At 48.0% G+C, this 23398-nt stretch overlaps 1 protein-coding gene across 1 annotated transcript; it reads right to left on the reverse strand.

The window, feature by feature from the left end:
- Positions 1–1910: 1910 nt before the first annotated feature.
- Positions 1911–19802, reverse strand: CETP (cholesteryl ester transfer protein). The gene is made up of 16 exons (XM_073307455.1): positions 19586–19802; positions 17736–17850; positions 15996–16130; positions 15005–15075; positions 12956–13043; positions 12754–12823; positions 12132–12192; positions 9166–9257; positions 8130–8309; positions 6785–6835; positions 6017–6184; positions 5249–5316; positions 5078–5120; positions 4912–4981; positions 2861–2946; positions 1911–2763 (listed from the first exon to the last, which is right to left on the reverse strand). The coding sequence occupies exons 1-16, from the start codon at positions 19707–19709 to the stop codon at positions 2689–2691; spliced, it is 1497 nt and encodes a 498-aa protein (XP_073163556.1). The 5' UTR covers positions 19710–19802; the 3' UTR covers positions 1911–2688.
- Positions 19803–23398: the final 3596 nt, after the last annotated feature.

A 23398-nucleotide genomic window follows, 5' to 3' on the forward strand; every position in this document is an offset into this window, starting at 1 on the left:
GCTTCCTTCCCTCCCTCTCTCACTCTCTCTTGTGATTTTGGTTTCCTCATTCGCTCTGCCGCAACGCTCCTCTTACCTAAGCTAAAGATCCCTGTAGCGCCCAAAAATCCTGTGGGGTTTGCTCATCAAGTGGGTTATGACCAGAACAATTGTAACGTGAAATTGGGGATCGGGACATGCTGAACCTGGGGCATATGAGGGTGACAGCTTGGAAGTGCTGATTGTCCCGGTCTGCTCAGACTCGCTCTGTTAATGTGTGTGTGTGTTCCTCTGATTCAGGGGCTGGAGGAACCCGGCCCTGGGGAAGCTAGGTCCTGCAGGATAGCTCCATTGGGAGGGAACTTGCAGAAGGGAGAAGTGGAGCTCCATATGAAAACACACGTGACACAAGAAGTACATTGATAGAATTACAGAAACATACCACCCCAAAGCGTACCCCAATAATGAGCGTACCCCCAAGTAACGGGCAAATCTGGTAACAAAGGGCCCAGCTACGCTTGGAGCAGGATCCCCAGCTCCAGGACACACAGACCTGCGCCACTCTGCCGGAGCTAGCAGGCGAGCGACGGGACGTAGGGTGGCAGTCTGAGCCGTGGTCGAACCTATAGGCACCTAATGTCTGGGAGGGGATCCTGCCGGGGGGCTCGCCCCTCCCACTTCCACCCTCTAGTTGGATCCGGCCTAGTGCAGGGAGGTCTCCTCCAGCTGGGAACTACACCCTGCTCCACCTAAGGTTATGTCTACACTGCAACGCAAGCAATGTGAATGCGGTTTATGTAGGCACAGCCTCGTTACCTTTGCTTGAGCTAGCCCAGCCAAACCCAGCAGTGCCCCTATCGCCTGGCCCATCAGCGGGGCGAGCCCGCCCCCGAGCAGCAGGAAGTGGCAGAGCGTGGTGTGCTTGCAGAGTGGGGGTGGCCAGCCGCAGGGAGGGGGAGGTAATCGGAGGTTGAAACCAGCCCACTGCTGTTTAGGCTGGTACCATGAACATTGTTTCTGACCATGCTGGGAAGTCCCTGGCACTGCCTTGCAGTTTTTGTGTCAAGGTGAGAGAGAAAGAGAAAGAGAGTCCTGGGATCCCAGCCACAACCACGGGGGGGGGGGGGGGGGGGGCGTTATTTCATGTCCACAGTGTTTGCTGCTGGCTGCGAAAGGGATGACTTTGGGTCTGTGCTACAGGAGCTATTTCAAATATACAAACACCCCAGTGAGAACTAGCAGGATTCTCTCAGCACGAGCAAGGCCTCAGAGAGGGCTATTTCCTGTCCACATGGCTGCCTGGGAAGAAGCTCACCCAATCCCCCGTTGCGGTGACTAAAGAGGAGTCCCAGCGATTGTCTGACTAAAACCACCTGGCGTCTCTGAACTTGCTGAGTTATCTCAATAGCACCTTTCCTTGGACCATCTCAGCAGCAGATAGTGAAGTTTCAAACCCCCTCCTGTGAGTTCAAGAAATCCCCGATTCAACAAATGGGGAAACTGAGGCACAGAGCTATGACGTGACTTGCTCACACTCAAACAAGCCCATAGCTGAACTGGGTGCAGAACCCAGGCCAGCCAGTGCCCAGTCTCTTGCGCTAGCCACTAGACCACATGGCCTCTCCACATGGGTTTGCCACATAAATATGAAAGCATACCACCAGAAGCAGAAATGGAACCTCACATTTCATGACCCCTAGTGGGGGGAGGGAAGGGGTCTCAAACTTCTTGGAGAAACCCTGATTTTAATATGATTTCGTGCAATAGGAGAGAGTTCCAATCTCCTATTTTTATTATTGTGATAACCCTGTGATTCTTGGCATTGCATTTTAGTATTTGTTCCTCCTGTTTTGCTTTTGAGCTTTTTTCCCCCATATTGAAAGCTTCATAGAAACACAATAGCTGGAAAGAAGATATAATTGGTACAAAAGAAAATAAAAAAGAGATTGAACGGCACCAAAATGTCATTGCACTGCAGGAGCATACAAAAGAATGCATGGTTCTGGGGGGTCCATCTATTCGTATCTTGTGCTCTTTCCTTGTGCTCTTTCTAGTCTCTTCTTTTTGCTGCTTGTAAACTTGCACCACTGGCATCACCATCCCTCTGTTACTGAGATGGCTATAACTGAACACACTGTACCAGTTGCAAACGGTGTAGCAAGGGACTATACCCATCATCTCATGTCCCAGAATGTGATGCCTCTATATAAGCATCAGTCATTGAGACTGCCATATTACACTTCAAAGTCATATCCAACTTACTGGTACAAATACCATGCCTAGACATTTCGGCATTACTGCTTCTGACGTTACTCTCCGGGAAGTTAAGCAAGTCTGGTGGTCTCATCTCTCAGGTTTGTCAATATCACCACACTACACCCTTTGATATGACTGGTGGCTAGAAGAAGCCTGGGACTAGCACAATAAAACGCTGCATGTCTAAGATACATCAACAGGGATGAAAATGGACCAGTTAAATCCTTCACTGGGCCCGGCACTAGGTAGTAGGGCCTGATCCAAACCCACTGACTTAGCTGTTCACTTTCATATGCACAGAAAATCACCTAAGACTTTTAAAGCAACAATATCACTTTTAATGGCTGGGTTATAGGGAAGTTGACCCCAAAAAAGGACATAATTTTATTGGGTCACATGCATTCTTTCTATTTGTACAGTCAATTCCAGCACTCCTTTCTGAATGGATTCCTTCTATAATGTTTTCTTAAGAAAATCTACAAGCAAATGATGTGGGAAGCCAAAGTCCAGCTGTATAATTAGGTATCCCTATAAAGAAAGAGAGAGACCAGTTATACTAGCTCACACCACACTTACAAAAAGCTTGCCGTGCTCTGTACATAGAAGTGGATGTAAATTTACTTACCTCCTTTGTGATGATCTCAGGATTTTTAATTTCAAATAGATTGAGTCCTTTGCTGTTCATCAGAGAAGTTAAAGCTGGCTCAATCCCTACGAAAGCAATAAAACCATCCCGTTATAAGTCCATTAACGGTGGTTTGCTATTCCCTCGACAATAAACACATTTAGTGAGACGGTTTGACTGCATAGTAGAAGGGCAAACTTCCCAGGCTGGGTGTGATACCTCTGAGATCACGTGAACTTCAGTTGTCCCTATTTTCACACAATGGGCCCGTTTCCACAATGCCATTGCTTTTAAGCGCCAACATTTGTGCACTAGGCCTTGATCCTCTTTTCACAAGGGTCACTTTGCACAGGGAAGACAGTTTTTCATCTTGATGAATAGGAATGTGGATCCCACATGGGGATGAACATTAGTTTGTGCCTTCGAAACACACACACACACCAAGGAGCTTTTAACATGCTGGAAAACATGAACAAATGAAACACACCAGAGTGTGATTTTTTTCATGAGTCTGATAAAAGTACATCATAAATCAATCAGTGATACACTGAATCTAAGGGAAACTCAGTTTTGTGCCAAGTTTGCCAATGATGAGACTTTTTTCACACCACTTTACTGGCCACTTTATTATTATTTAACCACGTTAGTGCTGCCTCAGATACTGTACCAGGTACTGCCCCATGTACTTGGTACACTGTGATTAGATGGAAGATTTTCCAAAGAGACTAACGGGGTTTAGGTTTCAGAGTAGCAGCCGTGTTAGTCTGTATTCGCAAAAAGAAAAGGAGTACTTGTGGCACCTTAGAGACTAACCAATTTATTTGAGCATAAGCTTTCGTGAGCTACAGCTCACTTCATCGGATGCATTCAGTGGACAATACAGTGGGGAGATTTATATACAGACAGAACATGAAAAAATAGGTGTTATCATACACACTGCAACGAGAGTGATCACTTAAGATGAGCTATTACCAGCAGGAGAGTGGGGGGGAAGAAAACCTTGTGTAGTGATAATCAAGGTGGGCCATTTCCAGCAGTTAACAGGAATGTCCGAGAAGCAGTGGGGGGTGGGGGAAATAAACATGGGGAAATAGTTTTACTTTGTGTAATGATCCATCCACTCCCAGTCTCTATTCAAGCCTGAGTTAATTGTATCCAGTTTGCAAATTAATTCCAATTCAGCAGTCTCTCGTTGGAGTCTGTTTTTGAAGTCTTTTTGTTCTAATATTGTGACCTTTAGGTCTGAAATCGAGTGACCAGAGAGATTGAAGTGTTCTCCGACTGGTTTATGAATGTTATATTACATCGGAGAACACTTCAATCTCTCTGGTCACTCGATATCAGACCTAAAGATCGCAATATTAGAACAAAAAGACTTCAAAAACAGACTCCAATGAGAGACTGCTGAATTGGAATTATGCATGTATGCATCCGATGAAGTGAGCTGTAGCTCACGAAAGCTTATGCTCAAATCAATTGGTTAGTCTCTAAGGTGCCACAAGTCCTCCTTTTCTTTTTGCGAATACAGACTAACACGGCTGTTATTCTGAAACCCATTCTTTCATGTTCTGTGTGTATATAAATCTCCCCACTGTATTTTCCACTGAATGTATCCAATGAAGTGAGCTGTAGCTCACGAAAGCTTATGCTCAAATCAATTGGTTAGTCTCTAAGGTGCCACAAGTCCTCCTTTTCTTTTTAAGAGGGTTGAGAGCATCTCCCATGATGCACTACAGCCAGGGGCTCCCATGGTGCACCACTTCTCCGCACCAAGAAGAGAAAGGGCGCAGCATGGTCAGTGTAATCCAACCAGGGAGCCTGATCTATAGAGGAAGCACCCAAACGACAACTCCCACACTGCACTTCCAAATCAAAGTATTTCAAATTTTGATTTTTCACCAAAAAGTCAAAATTTTCCATGGAAAACAACTCAGTTCTGAACAGCAACCATGGAACAATTAGAAACAACATGCAGCCACTTCAAACGGCTGTTCGAGAACAGAACTGACAGCGCACGTTCTGCCAGAATTTTCTCCAGAGCATAAACTCACTTGAAATCACTTCTGGGATTCCCGCAACGGAGATGATTCTCTGCAGGAAGTGGCTTAGAGATTTGTCATCCTGAAAATCAAACAGAAAACAGGGGCAACTGCAGAGATCTATAATGACCCCTGAGTTAGCAAGTCGTCTTCCCTGGAGATTAAATGCTCTACTTACCCCAGCTCTCTCCAAAGCACATTTAAAAACTTTAGGCTCTATCCTGTAGGAAAATATTAACCAAGAAAAGATAAAGTCAGTGAGAAGCATCTGAAAAGGCCTTTTTTCCTTGCAGCTAGCACAGGCGAGGTAAGAGACCGGTGGCAATGCACAAGAGACACCAGTACCTACACAGAGTCAGCGAGATGCAAAACCAGTTTCTTTTCTACATACGCAGACTGGATTGTGACAGTGACTTCCTGTGAAGAGAAAGAGACAGTCACATGGTCTGTCTGGCTTCATCACCAGATTCATTTGGAGGAAGAAAATCAAGATCATTCCCTTTTGCCAGTTCAGCATGGTAAAATCCTGTTGAGTCCCTCGTTACGAGGAGCTCTGGGAATGGAAACTCTGTGATTTGATCAGTGAGGTACGTGTCTAACAAGCGTTATTTATTCCGCCTGTACTTATGGGTAGGCACACAGCACTGACCAAACCCTTACAGTCCCATCCGCACATGCACTGGGCTCTACTGTAGCTCTGATAAAGCCAATGGAATTCCAGACCAGAGATGTGTACGGCCCACAGAGTCAGCATTAATATAACGCACTACTGAACACTTTTCCCACAGGACTCTCTAGAAATAATGTCATGGTCCAGGTTTACATGTGTGGATGGGGGTCAAGGAACACCCAAGCTATACTGGCTGGTGAGGACAAACCCCAAGCCTCAGAGAGAATGGGGGGGAGAAACTAACAACTTCAGATTGCTATTTGTCTGCACCCCCCAGCACGCATTTCCTTTCCAAACAATGTCAACGTAATGACCGAACGTTAAAGCTATTATCGGTTTGATTGGTGGAGCACTAAGAGTATTTGTGATGCAATACAGAGCCTAGAGTGAGACATGGTCCCTGCCCCAAGGAGTTTGCAACCTCGATTAACTGAATAAGAAACTGACCTTCTCAGAATAGAACACCACTGTGGGCTCTGCTCCTTGGGAGAAAAGGGTGAGTTCCACGGCAACCGATGACCTCACAATGGTCCCTTCAGGCTGGAGGGTGATCTGGGGAGGGGTGAGACTCCAGACCTTAGCCAGCGAGTCATTATAAGAAGTGCCTTGAAAAATCTGCAGGGCACAAGGGGGACAGGATACGGACTAAGTGCTCAAGGCTTTTCTTCGGGACATGGTACTTGATTTCTTAAGTTATGCGAAACATGCAACACACTGTAACCCTTATAGCCCCAGGTTCTTCTCAGTGCTACCCCCACCCCCAGTAATTCAGTTGGGACCCTGGAGGAACGACGCAGGGATGGGGGTTGGAGAAATCCACTCCCTCCCTACCAGCTCTACAGCTGCTCTTCCAGCCCAAGGGGCGAAGTAGCCTCTGCATCCCTTTCCCCCAGCATCCCAGAGATGGTGGGGAGGGGGAAGAAACCAAGATGCTGCATAGTAGCAAATCACCCAGCCCCAACCTGTTCCAGCCTGTTCCCCCCTCCCCTCCCAGTGGTTCCGTGTGGCAAGGGAGAATCAGGACCTCTGTGTTCTGTACTAGACTTTTTGAGTCCAATTGGACAGGGCAGACGTTGACCTTCAGCTGGGTCATCGCCTTCCAGCTCAGGAAGGGCGTTCCTTATGTTTTTCTTTTAATGGAATATAAAACAGTAAAGTGAATAAACAACAGTGCCATGGTCCATAAAGTTAGCTCTGAACCAGCTCCATGGTTACCTCTTGCACAATCCCTTGGTGAGCCTCCGTGTCTTCCATTTCAAACATCTCCTTCAAGGAACAACAACAATGAAATTATGAGTTGGCTTGAGCACAATGTGTTCCCAACGTGTCACCAGAACTGGGGGCGGGGGGACCAAAGAATACCCGTAGGTTGAAGGCAACTCCCAAGGAATTCTAAAATGCGGCTGAATTAATATGTAACAGGAAGGGCAGCCCCTGGAGACCACAGGGCAATGGTCTATCTTGAACCAACCAATCACAGGAACAATGTGTGGCTGGAGATCTTTGCTACCACTGAACCAGGCTCTGGTTTTGCTCTCATTAAAAGTAGGATAAATTACAATACATTGTTCCCCACATCAGCAAATTGTTCCGTCAGCTTCTTCTCCTACCCCTGTCTCTTTGTCTGTGCTTTTTCACTCCGGCCGCTGCAGGTTTCACCCACTGGATTTTCCCTCTTCATCACAGTCATTCCCCTAAGCAGAGCCCAAACCCAGTACCAAGTCTAAGCTGCAATAAACCAAGTGCTCTTGTCTACTCAGAACTAAGCGTGGTGCAAGCTGGTATTTCGGGTCTTGTAACACCTTCTCTTCTGCACTATGCTGGGAAAACAAGACCCACAGCGTTTTGTTTTCTGAGGATTTCTTTTTTCTGTCTTAAGATGTGGTTATAGCCAGTAAAGTGACTCCGTGTAAGACACTGTGAGGTTGCAGATTTCCTTTTCTCCCAATGATCCCACCGCACATTTTGCTTAGTTTACAAGTCGAAAGATTAATTTTCTATCTGCCAGCGTAACCCACTCTGTCGCACACAGCCAGTGGCAGATGCTGCTGATACAGCCTTGCTTAACAGCTGAGACTTTTAGCTCAGGAGTTCAGATCCTGAGTTCTCACTTTCAATCCCCACTGCTGACAACCCTCCCATAGGACCAGTGTTATAACTGCACTATAGACTTAACCCCAGGATCTGAAAATCCAGCTGGACTCATGGCAAAGATTCCGCAATCCAGAAAATAAGAGGAGTGTATTGTTACCATGAAACAAAATAGAATCCATTTTGCTTTCCCATAGCTCTTTGGGGTCTGCAGGGGATTAGTAGATAGGACTCATCAACCAACACACAGGGAGCAGGTATGGACGTCTAAGAAGGTACCACTTTTCTGACTATGATCGCACTGTAGGCTGTATCTCACTGTAGGTTCCCTTCTTCTTTTGGAACCAGATTGCACAGCAAATGAATGCTCTGAGAATTTTTACCTTCTCCCCAAAGTAAGGTGGGGGGAAAGGGCTGCAAAATACTATTTGAGTGAGAGAAAAAGTTAAAATAACCCTGTAATAGTTACCCTTAACTCTTCCCCTGTGATCGTTAACACCAGACGTTCATCCAGGAAAGCTGCCAAGGCCAGAGAGTTCAGGACCTGGTCTGAAAACCAGAAATATAGCATCCTGGACTCGGAGAGCAGAGATGGAGCAAACATGGAATCACTGAAGACGACTGAATAGTTCTTGTACAAAAGCAGACCCTTAAAAGGAAAGAGAATGCATTGCTGGTGACCACCAATTAACCAGCTGTCCTCACCTGGACACGTCATACAAAGGGCTAGTTGTGTTTATTAAAGCCTGACAGGATAAGCTAAGCAGACACAGATGGAAGATGGGGCACTATACAGCCTGGGCAAAATAATCAGCTACCCCCAATATGTGCAGGGTGTAGCCAGCATGGATATCTAATCCCAAAGAGGAATGGTGGAGCAAAGAAGCCAGTTGCAGCTTCCTGATTTTAGGGATGAGTCTATGCTGGCCCCATCCCCAGCATAGATGAGAGCAGCTCAAGGACCATTCTAAATCACAGCAGCTGGTTGAAGCCACAAGGGACTGTTATGCCAGGTAGGGACGGCGAGAGCCCAGTAATGCTTCAGCCACACCCCCTTGTGACAAGCTAGCCATCCTATGTGGGAGGCGGGATAGATTCACCTGCACACTGGGGGAGTCGTCAAGAGATCAATTAAGGTGGTGCTGGCTGGGGGGCCCGGAAGACTAGTCCCAGAAAAACGAATACTCTGCCCTTCTAGAACACCTTTAATCTGGGTGCCTTACAACTCACTGCACCCTGGGAAGTAGGGATTTATTATCCCTATTTCATAGGTAGGGAAACTGAGGCAAAGAGTCATTAAGTGACTTCAATTATATAATGAATCAGAAGCAGAACCAGCAGGAGAACTCTGGAGTCTTCCTTCCTTAGCCCTTGCTCTAACTGTTAGACATCTCTGCCTTCTAGCCATCTCCACTCCAGGAGTGGGACAGAGAAGAGAACTGGGAAGAAATTAGTCTGAAATGCCCCGTCCCTCATTTGCCCCCCTCCCCCACAAATTACTTTACCTTATGATGCGATTCCATGTAGTTTGCCTTTATTACTGGAAACGATGCCAGTGAAATATCTACTCCTATAGCCCCATCCTGGAGGAAATTTGCTGCAGAAAAAAATAAAAACCACTCATTTTACCAACTGTGCAATTTCACATGATTGAGGCCAGAATTTATGAAGTCCATTTTTAAGACTAACAGGTTGACTCCTGCAGACTATCGGAAGATAACATAGCACAGTACTAGGAGTCAGGACACCTGGATTCTATTACTATCTCTGCCATGGTCCTTCTGTGCCTCAGTTTCCCCACCTCTAAAACAGAGCTAATAATTCTCAATCCTTGCATTCCAAAGTGATGGGTGCCATAGAAAAACCTTAGCTAGATGGACATGAATGGCTTCAGTCTCTCAGGCCTCATGCATTAGTTTAAGATCACTTGCTATCTAACTAATCTAATAAATATTATTTATCCATCCCTGTGGTGTCTGAGCACGTAGGCCAACCAGGAAGGGTGGGATTTTCAAGCACATTTTACATGACTTAGGAGCACAAGTTCTATCAAGTATTTTTTCCCCGTTGGCAAATATTTTCCTACAGGATGGCACCTAAAGCTTTTAAACCTGCACAGAACTGGGGTCAATATTTCATTACCCGGGAAAGAATTTTCTGTAGTATCTGGCTGATGAATCTTGCCCATATGCTCAGGGTTTAGCTGATCGCCATATTTGGGGTCGGGAAGGAATTTTCCTCCAGGGCAGATTGGAAGGCCCTGGAGGTTTTTCGCCTTCCTCTGTAGCATGGGGCACGGGTCACTTGCTGGAGGATTCTCTGCTCCTTGAGGTCTTCAAACTACAATTTGAGGACTTCAATAGCACAGATATAGGTGTGAGGTCTTTTTTAGGAGTGGTGGGTGAAATTCTGTGGCCTGCATTGTGCAGGAGGTCAGACTAGATGATCATAATGGTCCCTTCTGACCTAAATATCTATGAATCTATGAATCTATGAATCTTAAGGGAGAAGCCCTCGGCAAACTGGGATGTGGTTTTCAATGGCTGCAATGAACATTTCGTTTGTCAATTTCTGTTTGGTTCTCAGAAGGACAAATGTCTAAGGTGCTTTCAGGTGCCAGAACCCCAGAAGGGATTTCAAGCAAGGGCGGCCTCGGGGGAACGTTCTGATGGGGATGCCTACGCACACGCCATCAGTTCAGTGTACAGACAGCTGTTCGCTGGTCCTAATGGCTTTGCTGATGCCGTTCCAGAGCTGCTCTCATGGCGTAAATGCCAGCGTTTAACGGCAACGTTGGCAGTTGAAAGAAAACGTAGCAAGTCCATGGGGCAGGACCTGGTCCAGTATCTGAGGCAGCACGAAAGTGGCCCCGTAATAGGACTGGCTAGTAGAACGGAGTGAAAAGAATCACACTATTGACAACATTGGCACCAAACATTGGCACCTCACATTCAGCGAATCATTGATTCACGACGCCCTGACTTCTTTCATTTGACCCCCCACGCACAAAAATCACGCTCTGGTGTGTTTCCAGACAGGTTTCCCACCCCGTCAAAAGCTGGAGTTTGTTTCAGAGGCACCAGTCCTGTTTGTCTCCACACGTGACCCACTGTCCTATTCACCCATGTGAGAACCTGTCTTTTCTCATGCAAAACGGCCCTGGTGAAAAGAGGAGCAAGGTCTGCTGGGCAAATCCTGGTTCTTAAAGAACCGTGTCGTTGGCCTGAGGCCCGTCGTGTGGAAACAGGGACAACGGAAGAGAGGCTCCTGCTGGGCCCAGGTTCATGGGATCTCCAAGCACCAGACAGCCTGGAGCAGTTTGCCCTTCTGCCGGCAGTCTGAGAGGTCACTTCTGGGTAAGTGACGTAGGTTAACGAGCCTTACTGACTTCCACTGGGGTTTGTGCTCTGAAGTCATTTACAGGCTTTAGAAAAATCCAGCCTCAAGTCTCACGCAGGTGTAACTCACACACCTCCTGGGTGTGGCGTTCTGCCCCATCTAGTGGTACTGAGACCACTTAAAGAGAGAGATCAAATGAGTCTGCTCTACAGCCTTAGCTAACAGCCAGCTGGCTTTCAGCTCATGGGGTAGAGGCTCACGCACTCAGCTCCTGAGGTCCTCGGTTCGATCCTGCCTGCTGACAACCGAGGTCTGTTGGTGTTACACAGGCACTTCTAATGCAATCTTACGTACCCGATGGACTTGAGCGTCTCTTTGGAACCTGCACAACAATCACTCTCTCCTCCTGTTTTAACTCAGAGCAGGTCGACTCTGAAACCACCGGGTGTGACTGCAGCCCATATAGACGTGCCCAAGTTCGCTTTGATCTAGCAAACTCGGGTACTACCTGCCCGAGGCCAGGTCTACACTCAGACGCGAGGTCAACTCAGCTACATCGCTCGGGGGGGTGAAAAATCCACACACCCCCCGAGCAACACAGTTAAGCCGTGACATACACAACGCCAGGTCGGGGGGATCATTCCTCCATCGACTCAGCTACCAGCTCTCAGGGAGGTGGATTAAGTACAGCGAGGGGAGAAGCTCTCCTGTCCTTGTAGTAAGTGTCTAAACCTAAATGCCACAGCACCTCTGTAGCATTCCAAGTGTAGACTAGCCCTGAGGAGTTACCCAGGGGCCAGGGCTGGCTTGCACAACCCACACTGGAGCCCTAGCTAGATAAAAGCTCACTTGAGAAGATCCACCCCACACGAGTGGAAGTCCCACCCCATAACTGCAGGGTACATGGACCCTCCGTCTCCAGCCTGCGTCGTTTCTTTCCCCAAGCCCCCCACCACACAGGGGAGGAATTCCAATTAGTGCCGTTTTGGTGCTGCTTCCCCTCCCACGGCCATGTCTCGATCCCCGTTTCGCAGGGACAGGGTCATTGTCTCCGTCGGGTCTAGCTCAGCCTTAGCAGATTGTGTCTAAGAAAGGAGGAAGACAGAGAAGAGAAAATGGGCAGAACACTTACCTGCTCTGTCCTGTATAAAATCTGCCAGCAGCTGAGCCAGGAGGTTAATTTCTTTACACACCTACAAGGGGAAAATATTGAATGTATCGGTGTGGGCCAAAAAAACTCCCCCTGGTGTTGCCATGTGTCTAAATCCAAGTCTTGCAGCCCCCGAGGCCTCGGTGTGATCTCACTCATGCCAGTTTTGCACTGGAGTCACTTCTGATTTACACTGCTGGGAGACTAAAATCAGCCTCCTGCTTTTTAAATGTGACCCTCAAGTGTCTGACGTTACCCTCTCTTTGGATACCAGCACAAAGAGGTTGCTGCTAAGCAAGGCAGGATGCTCCATGCCTGTCAGCTTGTTGCCAAAACCCTGCTGTCCCGGGATACCAGGGTCTAGAATTGGGAATCAAACCTATTCCTGGCAGCGCCGGTCCAGAGTATTCCACTTAGCCACTAGACCAGCCTCTAAGTATCACTGGGACTCCTCATGGTGCATAAAGTTAAGTAGGTGGCTACATCTTTGCAGGATCAGGCCCTTCATTATTATTATGTACCAATGTTAGAGGCTTATATGGCACTTTGTGGACATAAGACACAGCCTTTGCTTTTCTGTCATCTAGTCGTTTGTGTTTCTTACCTGGCCTTTTAGAACAAGCTTCAAGGTAAAGGAGATGAAGTCTGTGAAGAGCTGTTTTAGCCACCCTGGCCTGCGGAGAAGAAATATCGTTACAGAAATGTGGGGGGGTGCCCAATGGGATCGAAAGCCCGTGGGGACGGTCGCGATGGGCCGTGCAAGCTGCCATGTGCACAACGATGCATTGCTTGAAGAGGGAACTCACTGTTTGTCTCCCTGGAGATGGAGCGTCAGTTTATAGAACGTCAGGTAGCAATCCGAGGTATCGGCCGCCACCCGGCCCTTTGCACACACTGCAGAACACAAAAACCAAACATGGATCGGAAAGGGAACAAAGGCACTTAGGAGTCTGAGGTCTGCTCTACACCTAAAACGTGGGTTGACCTCGCTACGTTGCTCAAGTGTGTGAAAAGTCCACGCCCCTGAGAGACGTAGTTAAGCCGATCGAAGCCCTGGCGTAGACGCTGAGAGATCCGCAGAAGAATTCTTCTGTCAGCCAAGCTACTGCTTCTCCAGCAGGTGGATTAACAGCAGGAGAACCCCTCCCATCACCAGAGCAAGTGGCTACACTGCCGTAGGCCTCACACAGCAGAGATCCCCGAAGTGTTATTAACAGTCAACGGGACTTAGGCTCCTAAGTCACTTGGATGCTTTTGAAAATGTTACCCGTGTCTCAACTCTGCCCACTAACTCGTTCTGTGATGCGGGCAAAGTCACTTCATTTCTCTGGGCCTCTGTTTGCCCCTCTGTACTGTGGGGTGAACGCTTGCCCATTGCCAGGCAGCGTTTTGAGAGCAGGAGCGCCTGGCTTCCTCTCCAAGAGGACTAGCAAATATCAACTACTCTGGCCCTTCCTGCCAGGATCTCGCTCATCTTTGACTTTAAAGCGACTCCCATATTATGGTGACCCCCACCACAACCAAAAGAGGTGTTTCCTCCACCAGACGTTTTCTTCACAGAAAGCGATTTTTAAACACACTTCTTCCCGCAGCCTCCCAGTCCAAACCACTGAACTGTGGGGAAAAGGTCTGCAAATCATTCCGTGCACTCAGCAACGCTGGCTACATTGCAGGTAGCTTGCAAACAACTGCATGCAAAAAGCCCCTGTCATTCATCTGATGAGACAGACGACTGGTAGGAAGTTTCACCACGAACTTCTGGGTTCTAGTTCTGCACGGACTAGCTGCAATACCTTGGTCAAGTTCCCTTCGCCTCGCTCTGCCTTGCTTTTCCTGTTCATAAATGACGTGTTGCAAGGGATAATCGGCTTAACATTTGTGCAGGGCTCTGCAAATATGACACACTGTTGTCACGTGCCTCACGCTGTTATTGCACCCGAGGCTCTTTGGAGCAGCGAAGTGGTGTCTTAAACCAAAGAAATAACCCAACCCCCTCCAGGTGGTTCAGTATGGCCTAATGGTGAGAGAATGTGGAAGCCAGCAAGGAATCTAACGCCCAGCCTGGGATAAGCCATTGACTCATTTTCCATAAAGTAAGTCACTTGATTTATTACACGGCACTCAGAAACTGGCTACAGAACAGGAGCTAACTGAAAATGAAGGTGGCTCTTGTGAAGTTTCGCTTCCCCGGATCAAAAACCCCAGCTGACGCAACTTTGTGCAACTCACCCATGGGTTTGTTTCCAAGCAGCAGCCCCCGTGCTAGTCTGGATCAGCAAAAACAACGAGGAGTCCTTGTGGCACCTTCGAGACTAACACATTTATTTGGGCATAAGCTTTCGTGAGCTAAAACCCACTTCATCGGATGCATGCATGGGTTTGTGGGTTTTTTGTTATCCTAAACTGCAAAATAGAGAAGAGGGCTGGTCTGTGGCTAGAGCACCGGGCATGGCCTCAAGAGATCCAGCGCTATTCTCAGCTGTCCACCAATGTAAATCCATGTCGCTCCATCGCAACAATTTACACCAGCGGAGAACCTGTCCCTTTAATCTCTCTGGACCTCAGTTCCCCCTCTGTAAAACGGGGTTCCTTTCTCCTACGTTGTGCCTGACTTGCCTAGTTAGATTGTCAGCCTCTCGCCGCGTGTCTGTAAAGCACCCAATGCAATGGGGCCTCGATCTCGGGTGGGGCCACTCGCTGCTATTCTAACAGAGATAAGCAACAAAAGGGCCATTATAAGCGTCTCACCGCAAAACCTCCTCGTACTGCATGGCAGGAGAGGTTACGCACGGTGCCCTGGGCTCAGTGAAGTTAATCCAGCTGTTGCTAAGGATGCTGTATTCCAGGCTACTTACTCAGTTTAGCGTTGATCTGGAGATCAATTGAGGATTCAATTTCAAAATCAATGGAGTGGGTGAGTTTCACACTGTAAGAGAATGGAAAACACTCAGCAGCCGTATCAGTCCTAGAAATAGAAGTCTGGCACATAGACCCCAATGGCAATAGGTGCCTTCTAAACACCTTGAAGACATTAGATGGATTATGTATGACTAGCCCCATTTCTGTGTTCATTAGCCATTTCCCCCTTAATAAAGAGGGCAAGAAATTGTTTAAAAAAACCCATAACCCAGAATGTGCATCCTTCCCTTGTATTCACTCCCTGGGTTCCTTTGCACTGTGAGTTGCTAGCTGATGTCACATCAAGAATAGATGTGGTCACTGATGCACTATTCAGAGCTCAGACCGGGCCCCTCCTTGTCTGTGAAGCTCTCTCACCTCCCCCACCCTCCCTCCACCTGCTTGATCTCATTGCCAAGCAGGATTAAATGGATACAGATTGTTTTGAGAATCCTTTAGGAAAAGTCTGGGATTGTTTACCTTAGAGAGGAGACAAAGGGGACAGGGCACATGTCTATACAATAATGAGTGGGACAGAAAAAGTAGATTCGGGATTTTTGTTCTTCTTGTCTCATAACACAAGATCAAGGGGACATTCAAAACTAGCAGAAGGAAATACTTTTGCACATTACACATAATTAGATGGTGGAACTCACTGCCACAGGAAACTTTTGGGGGCTAAAATTTAGCACAATTCCAAAAGGGATTGGAGATTTATCTGGATGTCAAGAATATCCAGTTACAATGAAAAATGATAAATAATAATAATGTTGGAAGAGATATTAAATTCTGAAGCACAATCACTAACTATGAGAGACCAGCATGTGGGGGCAGATTACCCCACATCTGTCCATTGTGGGTTTCTTACTTCTGGCAGAGACATGCTACTGAATTAAATGGACCTGGGTTTGATCCAATCTGGCAGTTCCTGTGTTCCTACATACTTACAACCAAGCACCGGTGTAGCCATAACTCAGGGTCCCTTTGAAGGATGCTGTCACGTTCTGAATTGCAATGTCTATGGCATCATCTTCCTTAAAATCTACCTCACTGTTTTCTATGGACAAGTCGTTGATCTGTATGCTAAAGAAGAAAATGAAAAGGGTGGATACATTCAGAATGCCCGGCGTGACCTGAATGCATCTCTTTTCTCCATTGGCCCTCTCTCGGTTATTGTTTCTTGCTAACCTTGTAATTGTACTTAACTCCGTACATTCTCTGGGACAATTTCTAGGAGAGACACGATATAAAGTTGTTTTGTAGCATTGCATTTCTTCTTGGTTGTGTGAGTAATAAATAATAATATAGTCTTGTATTCTTACAGTTGCTTTTGCTGGATTGTATAAATGATCAATAATAATAAGAATAGCATAGAATACAGCATCTTTCATGCCAGAGTGGTTACACACTCAACACCTCACTATAAGTAGAAGTTGCTTTATCCACCCCTGAAATGCGTCACCGGTGCCCATGGGTGGCCCTCTGGCACCCTCTGGCGGTGGCTGGTGGGTCACATTTAGAGATTGATAAGCCTGAAACACTGTTGGCTGATCCAGCTGACTCATTTAGCTCAGTCAGCCAGCCCTACGCAGCAAAAAAACACACACACACACACACACACACCCTGCCGCAGCCATGCATCTCAGAGCCCAGGTCAACTGCCTCCAGCTTGGGGCTGAAAACAGCAGTGTAGATGTTCAAGCGAGGGCCTGAACCTGAGATCCCTGCCAGGTTTCAGAGCCCTGGCTCCAGCCCAAGCCTGAATGTCTACACAGTTATTTTTCAGCCCTGCAGCGTGAGCCCGAATCGGTTGACCCACACTCTGAGACTTGCTGCTGTGGGTGGGTTTTGTTTGTTTTTTGATGCTTGCTTGCTGTGTAGCTGTACCTTTAAAGGCCCATGCTTTAAGACACAGAGGTGGCAGGGGCAATCCCCCCGCCTGCAACCCACCCAAGGACGCAGCGCTACGAAAGGAGCTCCCTCTGCAGCAGCTGTTTGACAGAGCGCACAGAAACACCGCACCATCGCGTAGCAAAAAATACTGCACCAATTCAAACAGCAGAGGACATTTAGGTGGGCAACCGTTAACTACTAGAGATGGGCCCAGATCAGAAGCCCTGGCCCAACGTACTTTGGGAAAGTTCAGATTCTCATGTGAACTGCATGACTCAGAGTCTGGGGATGTGGGCAGTGCTCCGAAACCCATCTGTTCTCAAAGTCCCTGGTGCAGACACTGAACTGCTACATGCAGCTCTGCAGGCAGGGGACGCTGCGTGGGGGTTGGACAGCTGTTTAAACAGTGCCGCATGTAAATCACTAACGAATTCAGTCACCCTCCCGAGACTTCAGTCACCTGAACCTTTGGACACCTTCCCCCATTCACTTCACTCTCTTCCAATAATGTAAGTGAAGCGGCTCACAAATAGTCTTGGTAGGTTGTTAGATCTCTAGCTGTGAGTGACTTATCCAGTGGCAGAGGCCACATTATGCTGGCCTCTATTTTAATCAGGAAATACTTGCATGTGGAAAGGAGCAGAAAGGGCCTCATTCTCCCATCCATGATTTCAGACTGAGCGAATTTGAATCTCCCTTCAACCCTTCTTCCCAGGCACATCCAGGACCTTATTCATAGGCCTGCTGCATTTCATGGTACAAAAGGGAGTTTAGAAAGCGCACGGTCGTACTTACTTCGTTAACCCATAGGTCACTTTGCCAAGAAACGCCAAGGACTTTTCCCCACTGATATCAGGGTAGGTTGCATGTCTGAATGCTGCTTGAATGACCTGAGCTGTTTGCTGGTTCACTGGAAGTGGAACAAAGGGACAAGACAAAACGCAATGCAGTTGCATTTCAAAATCAGATGAGCACCTCTTGCTAATAGAATTAAAAGCTGTACGTTTGTGCTTGGCACCTGGCATCCATCCGAGCAGGGAGAAGCTCCCATTAGCTTCGTGGTAAAACACGGACTTAAGGGTGTTGCACAGGGGAAGGTCATAGGGGGCAGCACCTCCCGATGGCTGATCCGTTCTTTGGAACAGGGCGTCCAGCCCAGATTTCACAATGAGACCAGATCATGCAGGGAGTTTCGCGAGAGCTGTGATCATCCTCATACAGCGCAAGTCTGCTCAACCGAGCTCAGAGCGATAGATCTCACCACTGAGTTCCAGTGTTTTGATCTAAGGCCGTTCCCAAACACCAGAGACAACTCAAAAGGGCAGAAGAGTTTCCACAATGGATGAGACCATTGGTCCATCATGACAGCATGGCCAAGATCATCCGATCCTGCCTCAGTGGCAGGTAACCAAAGAGCCTAATGCACCTAGCCAGGTGTGTAGCTCTGCACATGAGGATAAACAATCGCTCTTGACTCTTGCAGTTGATTTCAGTATACCATGGAGAATGAGATGAAATTACTAGGGTCATGATCATGGCCTGCACAGCTACAAAATGTTATTAACAGCCATAACATTATCCATCCCCTTTCAGATTCTAGCCACATGGTGTCTCTCAGGCAGAATATAAGTGGCATAAAGCATCATTTCCTTCTAAATATACCAGCCATCAAGTTCATCATCTGTCTTCTTATGCTTGTATTATGGAACAGGGGAACAAGAATAGACTGATAGTTTTTCACTCTCCCCTTTGCAGAATCACAGAATATCAGGGTTGGAAGAGACCTCAGGAGGTCATCTAGTCCAACCCCCTGCTCAAAGCAGGACCAATCCCCAATTTTTGCCCCAGATCCCAAATGGCCCCCTCAAGGATTGAGCTCACAACTCTGGGTTTAGCAGGCCAATGCTCAAACCACTGAGCTATCCCTCCCCGCCGTTCATTACTAAGGCTGGAGTATTTAAAATTAAGTACTAGCACCTTTCATAGGAGGATCTCAAACCCCTTTAGAAAAGCCCCTAATGCAGCAGAGAAACATTGTTTCCCCCCCTGAGAAACCGAAGCACAGAGCCATTAGGTGATTTGCCTTTGGTGCGTGGCAGAGCTGGGAATCAAACACAGGTCGCCTGACTCTCATGCCGCTGCTTTAACCACTAGACCATGCATCCCCACATCAATGACTGTCGCTGATGTGGTTTTTTTAAAAGGGTCTGGATAATTTCATGACCCCCAACAACAGCTGGAGCTATGAAAGCGAAGTTTATAATGGTCATTAAATGGTGTGAGTATAGATATAAAATGACAAGTAAATCTGTTGCTTCAGGGCATGAATTGGTCATCCAAGCGGTCAGGAAGGAATTTGCTCCCGAAGTACGGCATTGGACAATTGACTCTGAAGCCTCAGTCATTGGCTAACACGGGAGGCTACTGCTGCCTCATTGGCCCAGCAGTCTGATACAGCATAGCACGCCTCCTTTCAATGGGATACTTAACAGTATGGTCCCACAGGCTGACTGCAAAGACTTAACTATAAATGCAACTAGCTGGGGACATAGGGACGGAGAAGGACTGATGTACTCGTAGCTGTCCGCTCTGCCCGCCGCCTGCCTTCCCCGAAGGGAATATAGCCCAATAAAGCAGAGACTTACGCACGAATGCTGCTGGCTTGGTCATTCTGCAGACGATCCCAGTGAGGTTCAAGGATGACTCTTCAAACGTACAAGCCACTGACGTGCTGATAAGCGCTAGCGAGATCACGAAGAGCCTGGCCATCGTTCTCTAGGTGGAAGATCACAAGGACTGGCTGACCAAGTCCCTGCTGCAGCACCAGCTGCTTTCCCATTCCAAACAGAGCTCTTTCTAGACAGGACATGAGCCACTTCCCTTACTTATCCAAGTCATCACACATTTCCTAATCTTCCTATGGCTTCCTTAACCCTTGCAGAGCCACTGTTCTGCCTTCAGCCCGAAGTAGGCAGTAGGTTTAGACAGGTCTGATTCTTTCCCCAAGATTGCTGTAAATCCGGAATAACACCACTGCAGCCAATGGACTTATGCTGGTCTGAGACCTGGATCAGCCCCATGGACAAGCATTCAGGGGGGACAGTGTAGAGGTTTACCCATCACCCCTTTACAGTTTGCCCTTAGAAGAGAGAGAATCCTTATTTTACAGTTATGAGCTGGCTTTGTCCTCCGGTAGCACCTTCCATCCAAAGCGCTTTTCAAAAGGTACCATCAGGATTCAAAAGGCCTCCCCTCCACCGGTGCCCCCTGTCCCTCATCATCAGATGTTGCACTAATTCTGGAAAGCGGTTTGTTTATACTCATCATAGAGACAGCCTTCTCTGGACGATTGAACGAAACCCTTGAATCTGAGCATCATAAGATACTGAATTCGAACTCCAGCTCTGTCGACGACTCGCTGCGTGGTTTGGGCACGTCTCTTTGTGCCTCCGTGTTCCCATCTGTAAAGCGCGGATGATAATCGGTGACCGGTGTTGGGAGGATTCACACAACAGCTCTGATTAACCACAGCAATAACACAGAGGGGTGATCTACAGGTCTGAGCACAGGTCCGGGAGCCAAGCACTCCTGAGCTCTATTCAACTGGCTGGGACAGTGACTCGGGGCAAGTTACAGAGGCCAAAAGTTTTCGGATTTGGGTGCCAAAAGCCAGCGATCTAAGTCCATATGGCATATGTCTAACACACACACACACACACACATAGAACTTCACTTGGCATACAACAGTGTAGCACGCAGTGAAGTGAAGGACGCTGTGTCCCAGACACACTGCAGGAGTCAATGTCATTACCCCGGTTAGAATTTAGTATGCCTACTGGTGAGACGAGGGGGTCAGTTTCACGTCTCTTCCCAAAAGGCAGAGCTCTCACGCTTCTGGTGCTAACCTTTTGAATCCTGAGCCGTTTGATCAGTCAGGATTTTCTTGCTGCAGTTCGTAAATAGGACAGAACTTCCTTTGGGGAATTCCTTTGTTCTGATGTCAAAGGTGGTGCAGGGAATCTAGTCTGATTGTTTTTCTGTAAAGATATCCTGAGCTGGAAAAGTGACTAGCCTCTGGTATGGAGGTATTAGCGGTCATTGACCTGCAAAGGGAAACGAAGGTCAGAGAAGACTGCAAACATTCAATGAAAAGGAAAGTCGTGCAGGGTTCCTGGAATGACCGGCTAGCTAGGAGCTCACATTCTTACTAACGATGGGGTTGCATTGTACTTGCTCTCATGACTGGCGTGCTAGTCAGAACTCTCCCTCTGCAGAGCGAAGCGATGTGCAGACCGTTGTGTGAAGCCATCCCACTGGAGCTGTGCGGTGAGACGCTGGAAGGGCAGAGGCACCAGGGTGAGGAGGGGAGCCCATACCCCCCACCCACTCCTCTAGGGGCGTCTGGGACACCTACAGAGGTCGGCAAGCCTTGGAACAGAGCTGGGTCTTTTAGCTCAGGTAGTAGAGGCTCATGCTGCAAGAACCAGAAGTTCCAGGTTTAATCCCTGCTGCCAACAACCCACCCAGGGGCACAGCATTACAAAAGCCTGGTATAAAAAACACAGATCCAGAAAGACAGAGGCTGCATGCCCTCGACACTGGGGGTGGATTTCATCTGCAATGAATACATTGAGCAGCACCAGTTTTTGAGTCTTGTGTCCCAGGGTCATTGACCCTTCCTGAGGGCACAGCGGGCCTGGGCGGGGGAGAGGGGAACTGCAACGTTGTTCTGGACTTGTGCCCAGGTGTGAACTCAGTATGTGCCAAGGGCAGGTCTTCTGCTGGTTTCAGACCTCAGCAATGCCAGGAATAGCAAGACTCTAGTTTTGCTGAAGCAGTTTCTGGAAGACTCAGGGAACTTTCTCAGCTCTTCCACAGAAGGACAAAGGGGTTGAATCTTTAACACTGATCATTCTCCCCAGCGTTCTGGGGGATTTGACTTGACTTTAATAAAAACAAATGTAAACGTCTCATACAACCCCTTTCAATGGCTCAGATTTCAGACTCTTGGTCTTTATGGCGTCCTCGTCTCCAATCCCCCAGCTCAAAGAGCAAGGTCAGGAGCCATTGTTCGAGAGGAAGGACCATCCGCTGGTTAAGGCACCAGCCCGAGACTTGAGAGAGTAGTCACCTGCCTATCATAGAATATGGACCAATCCCCAATTTTTGCCCCAGATCCCTAAATGGCCCCCTCAAGGATTGAACTCACAACCCTGGGTTTAGCAGGCCAATGCTCAGTAGTCTGTGCACATCTTGCTGCCTTGGCCTGTTCCTTGCTGACTTTTTAAATCTGCTTTAGTGCATTAGCCCTTGGACGATTTTTCGAACAGCCATCCTGAGCGGACAACGTGAGCGGCCTCAGGAACCACATTGTACAGCTACAGGGTTACTCGCAGGCGTTGACCTCCTGCAGGAACTGGGAGGCCAGAGATTTTCCGAATGCAATAACAAAAGGAGACTGGAACACAGGGCTTCAGCTTGCACAACACGTCTCTCCCTGCCCCCAAGCAATAAGCCCGAGCACACGCTCTATGGCCATTGCCAGATCGCACAATGGGAGCTCCGTATCCAGGCCCTGGGCTGTTCTCAGCTACGCCCAACTGCCTTTGCTCCAGTGGGGCCGGACAAGCGAAATGAAAAGCAGCATTTGGCCCCTCCAGCCTTGCTGGCATTTATTCGCTGTGCCACTGGCACGAGAGGGCAAGCGGGCGGTATGGGATCGTGACATAGGCAAGCCTGCAGCTGGCAGGGGTTTATATGACAGTAGAACTTAGAAGTCCTAACCAAGATCAGGGCTCCCTTGTGTTAGGTGCTGTACAAACACATAGTACAAGACATCCTGCTAGGGGGTAGGGACTGTCTTGTAAACTAAACAGACAAGTGGGAGAAGAGAAATATCATCCCCGTTCACAGAAGGGAAACTGAGGCACAGAGAGACTAAGTGACTGCCCAAGGTCACCCAGGGATACTGCCGCAGAGTCAAGAATTGAAGCTAGTTCTCAAGTCCCAGTCCAGGGCTTTAACCACAAGATCATGCTTCCCCTTTTACATGCCGCCTGAGCCAACGAAAGCGTGTTGCTCACCAGTGAGTGTAAGGGCCTAGGAATGGGATGCTGACCCGGACTCTGTCACCCATCTGCATTTTGGCTCTGGGCATGTCAGTGACCCCCTGTGCCAGTTTCCCTGACTGTAAAATAGGGATAATCACACTCCTCCGAGGGGGAAGGGGAGGCTAATGCATTGAGTGTCTCCATAGTGTGTTGAGAGGGACGGCAAAAGGCGCAGGTGAGCATTGGCTTTGTACGGACTCATCTGAAAGACATTCGCATGTGAATGCACACTTCATTGCCTGGGCCTTGGTCACCTGCCAGCCAGCGGTATGGATGGACACATGGACGGTTTGGCTACCATGCTGGCTCCATTGATCTAAATTCTGTACAACACAGCGATCCTCTCAT

The sequence above is a fragment of the Lepidochelys kempii genome, chromosome 12 (assembly GCF_965140265.1).
Source record: "Lepidochelys kempii isolate rLepKem1 chromosome 12, rLepKem1.hap2, whole genome shotgun sequence".
NCBI lineage: Eukaryota > Metazoa > Chordata > Testudines > Cheloniidae > Lepidochelys > Lepidochelys kempii.

Excerpts from the sequence above, each read along its gene's own strand:
- CETP (XM_073307455.1), bottom strand. The coding sequence starts at position 19,709 with ATGGCCAGGCTCTTCGTGATCTCGCTAGCGCTTATCAGCACGTCAGTG. Across the intron at positions 12,824-12,955 it reads CATCTCCAGGGAGACAAACA|GCCAGGGTGGCTAAAACAGC; the intron begins GTGAGTTCCCTC and ends TCTTCTCCGCAG. Across the intron at positions 9,258-12,131 it reads TTTTATACAGGACAGAGCAG|CAAATTTCCTCCAGGATGGG; the intron begins GTAAGTGTTCTG and ends TTTTTTCTGCAG.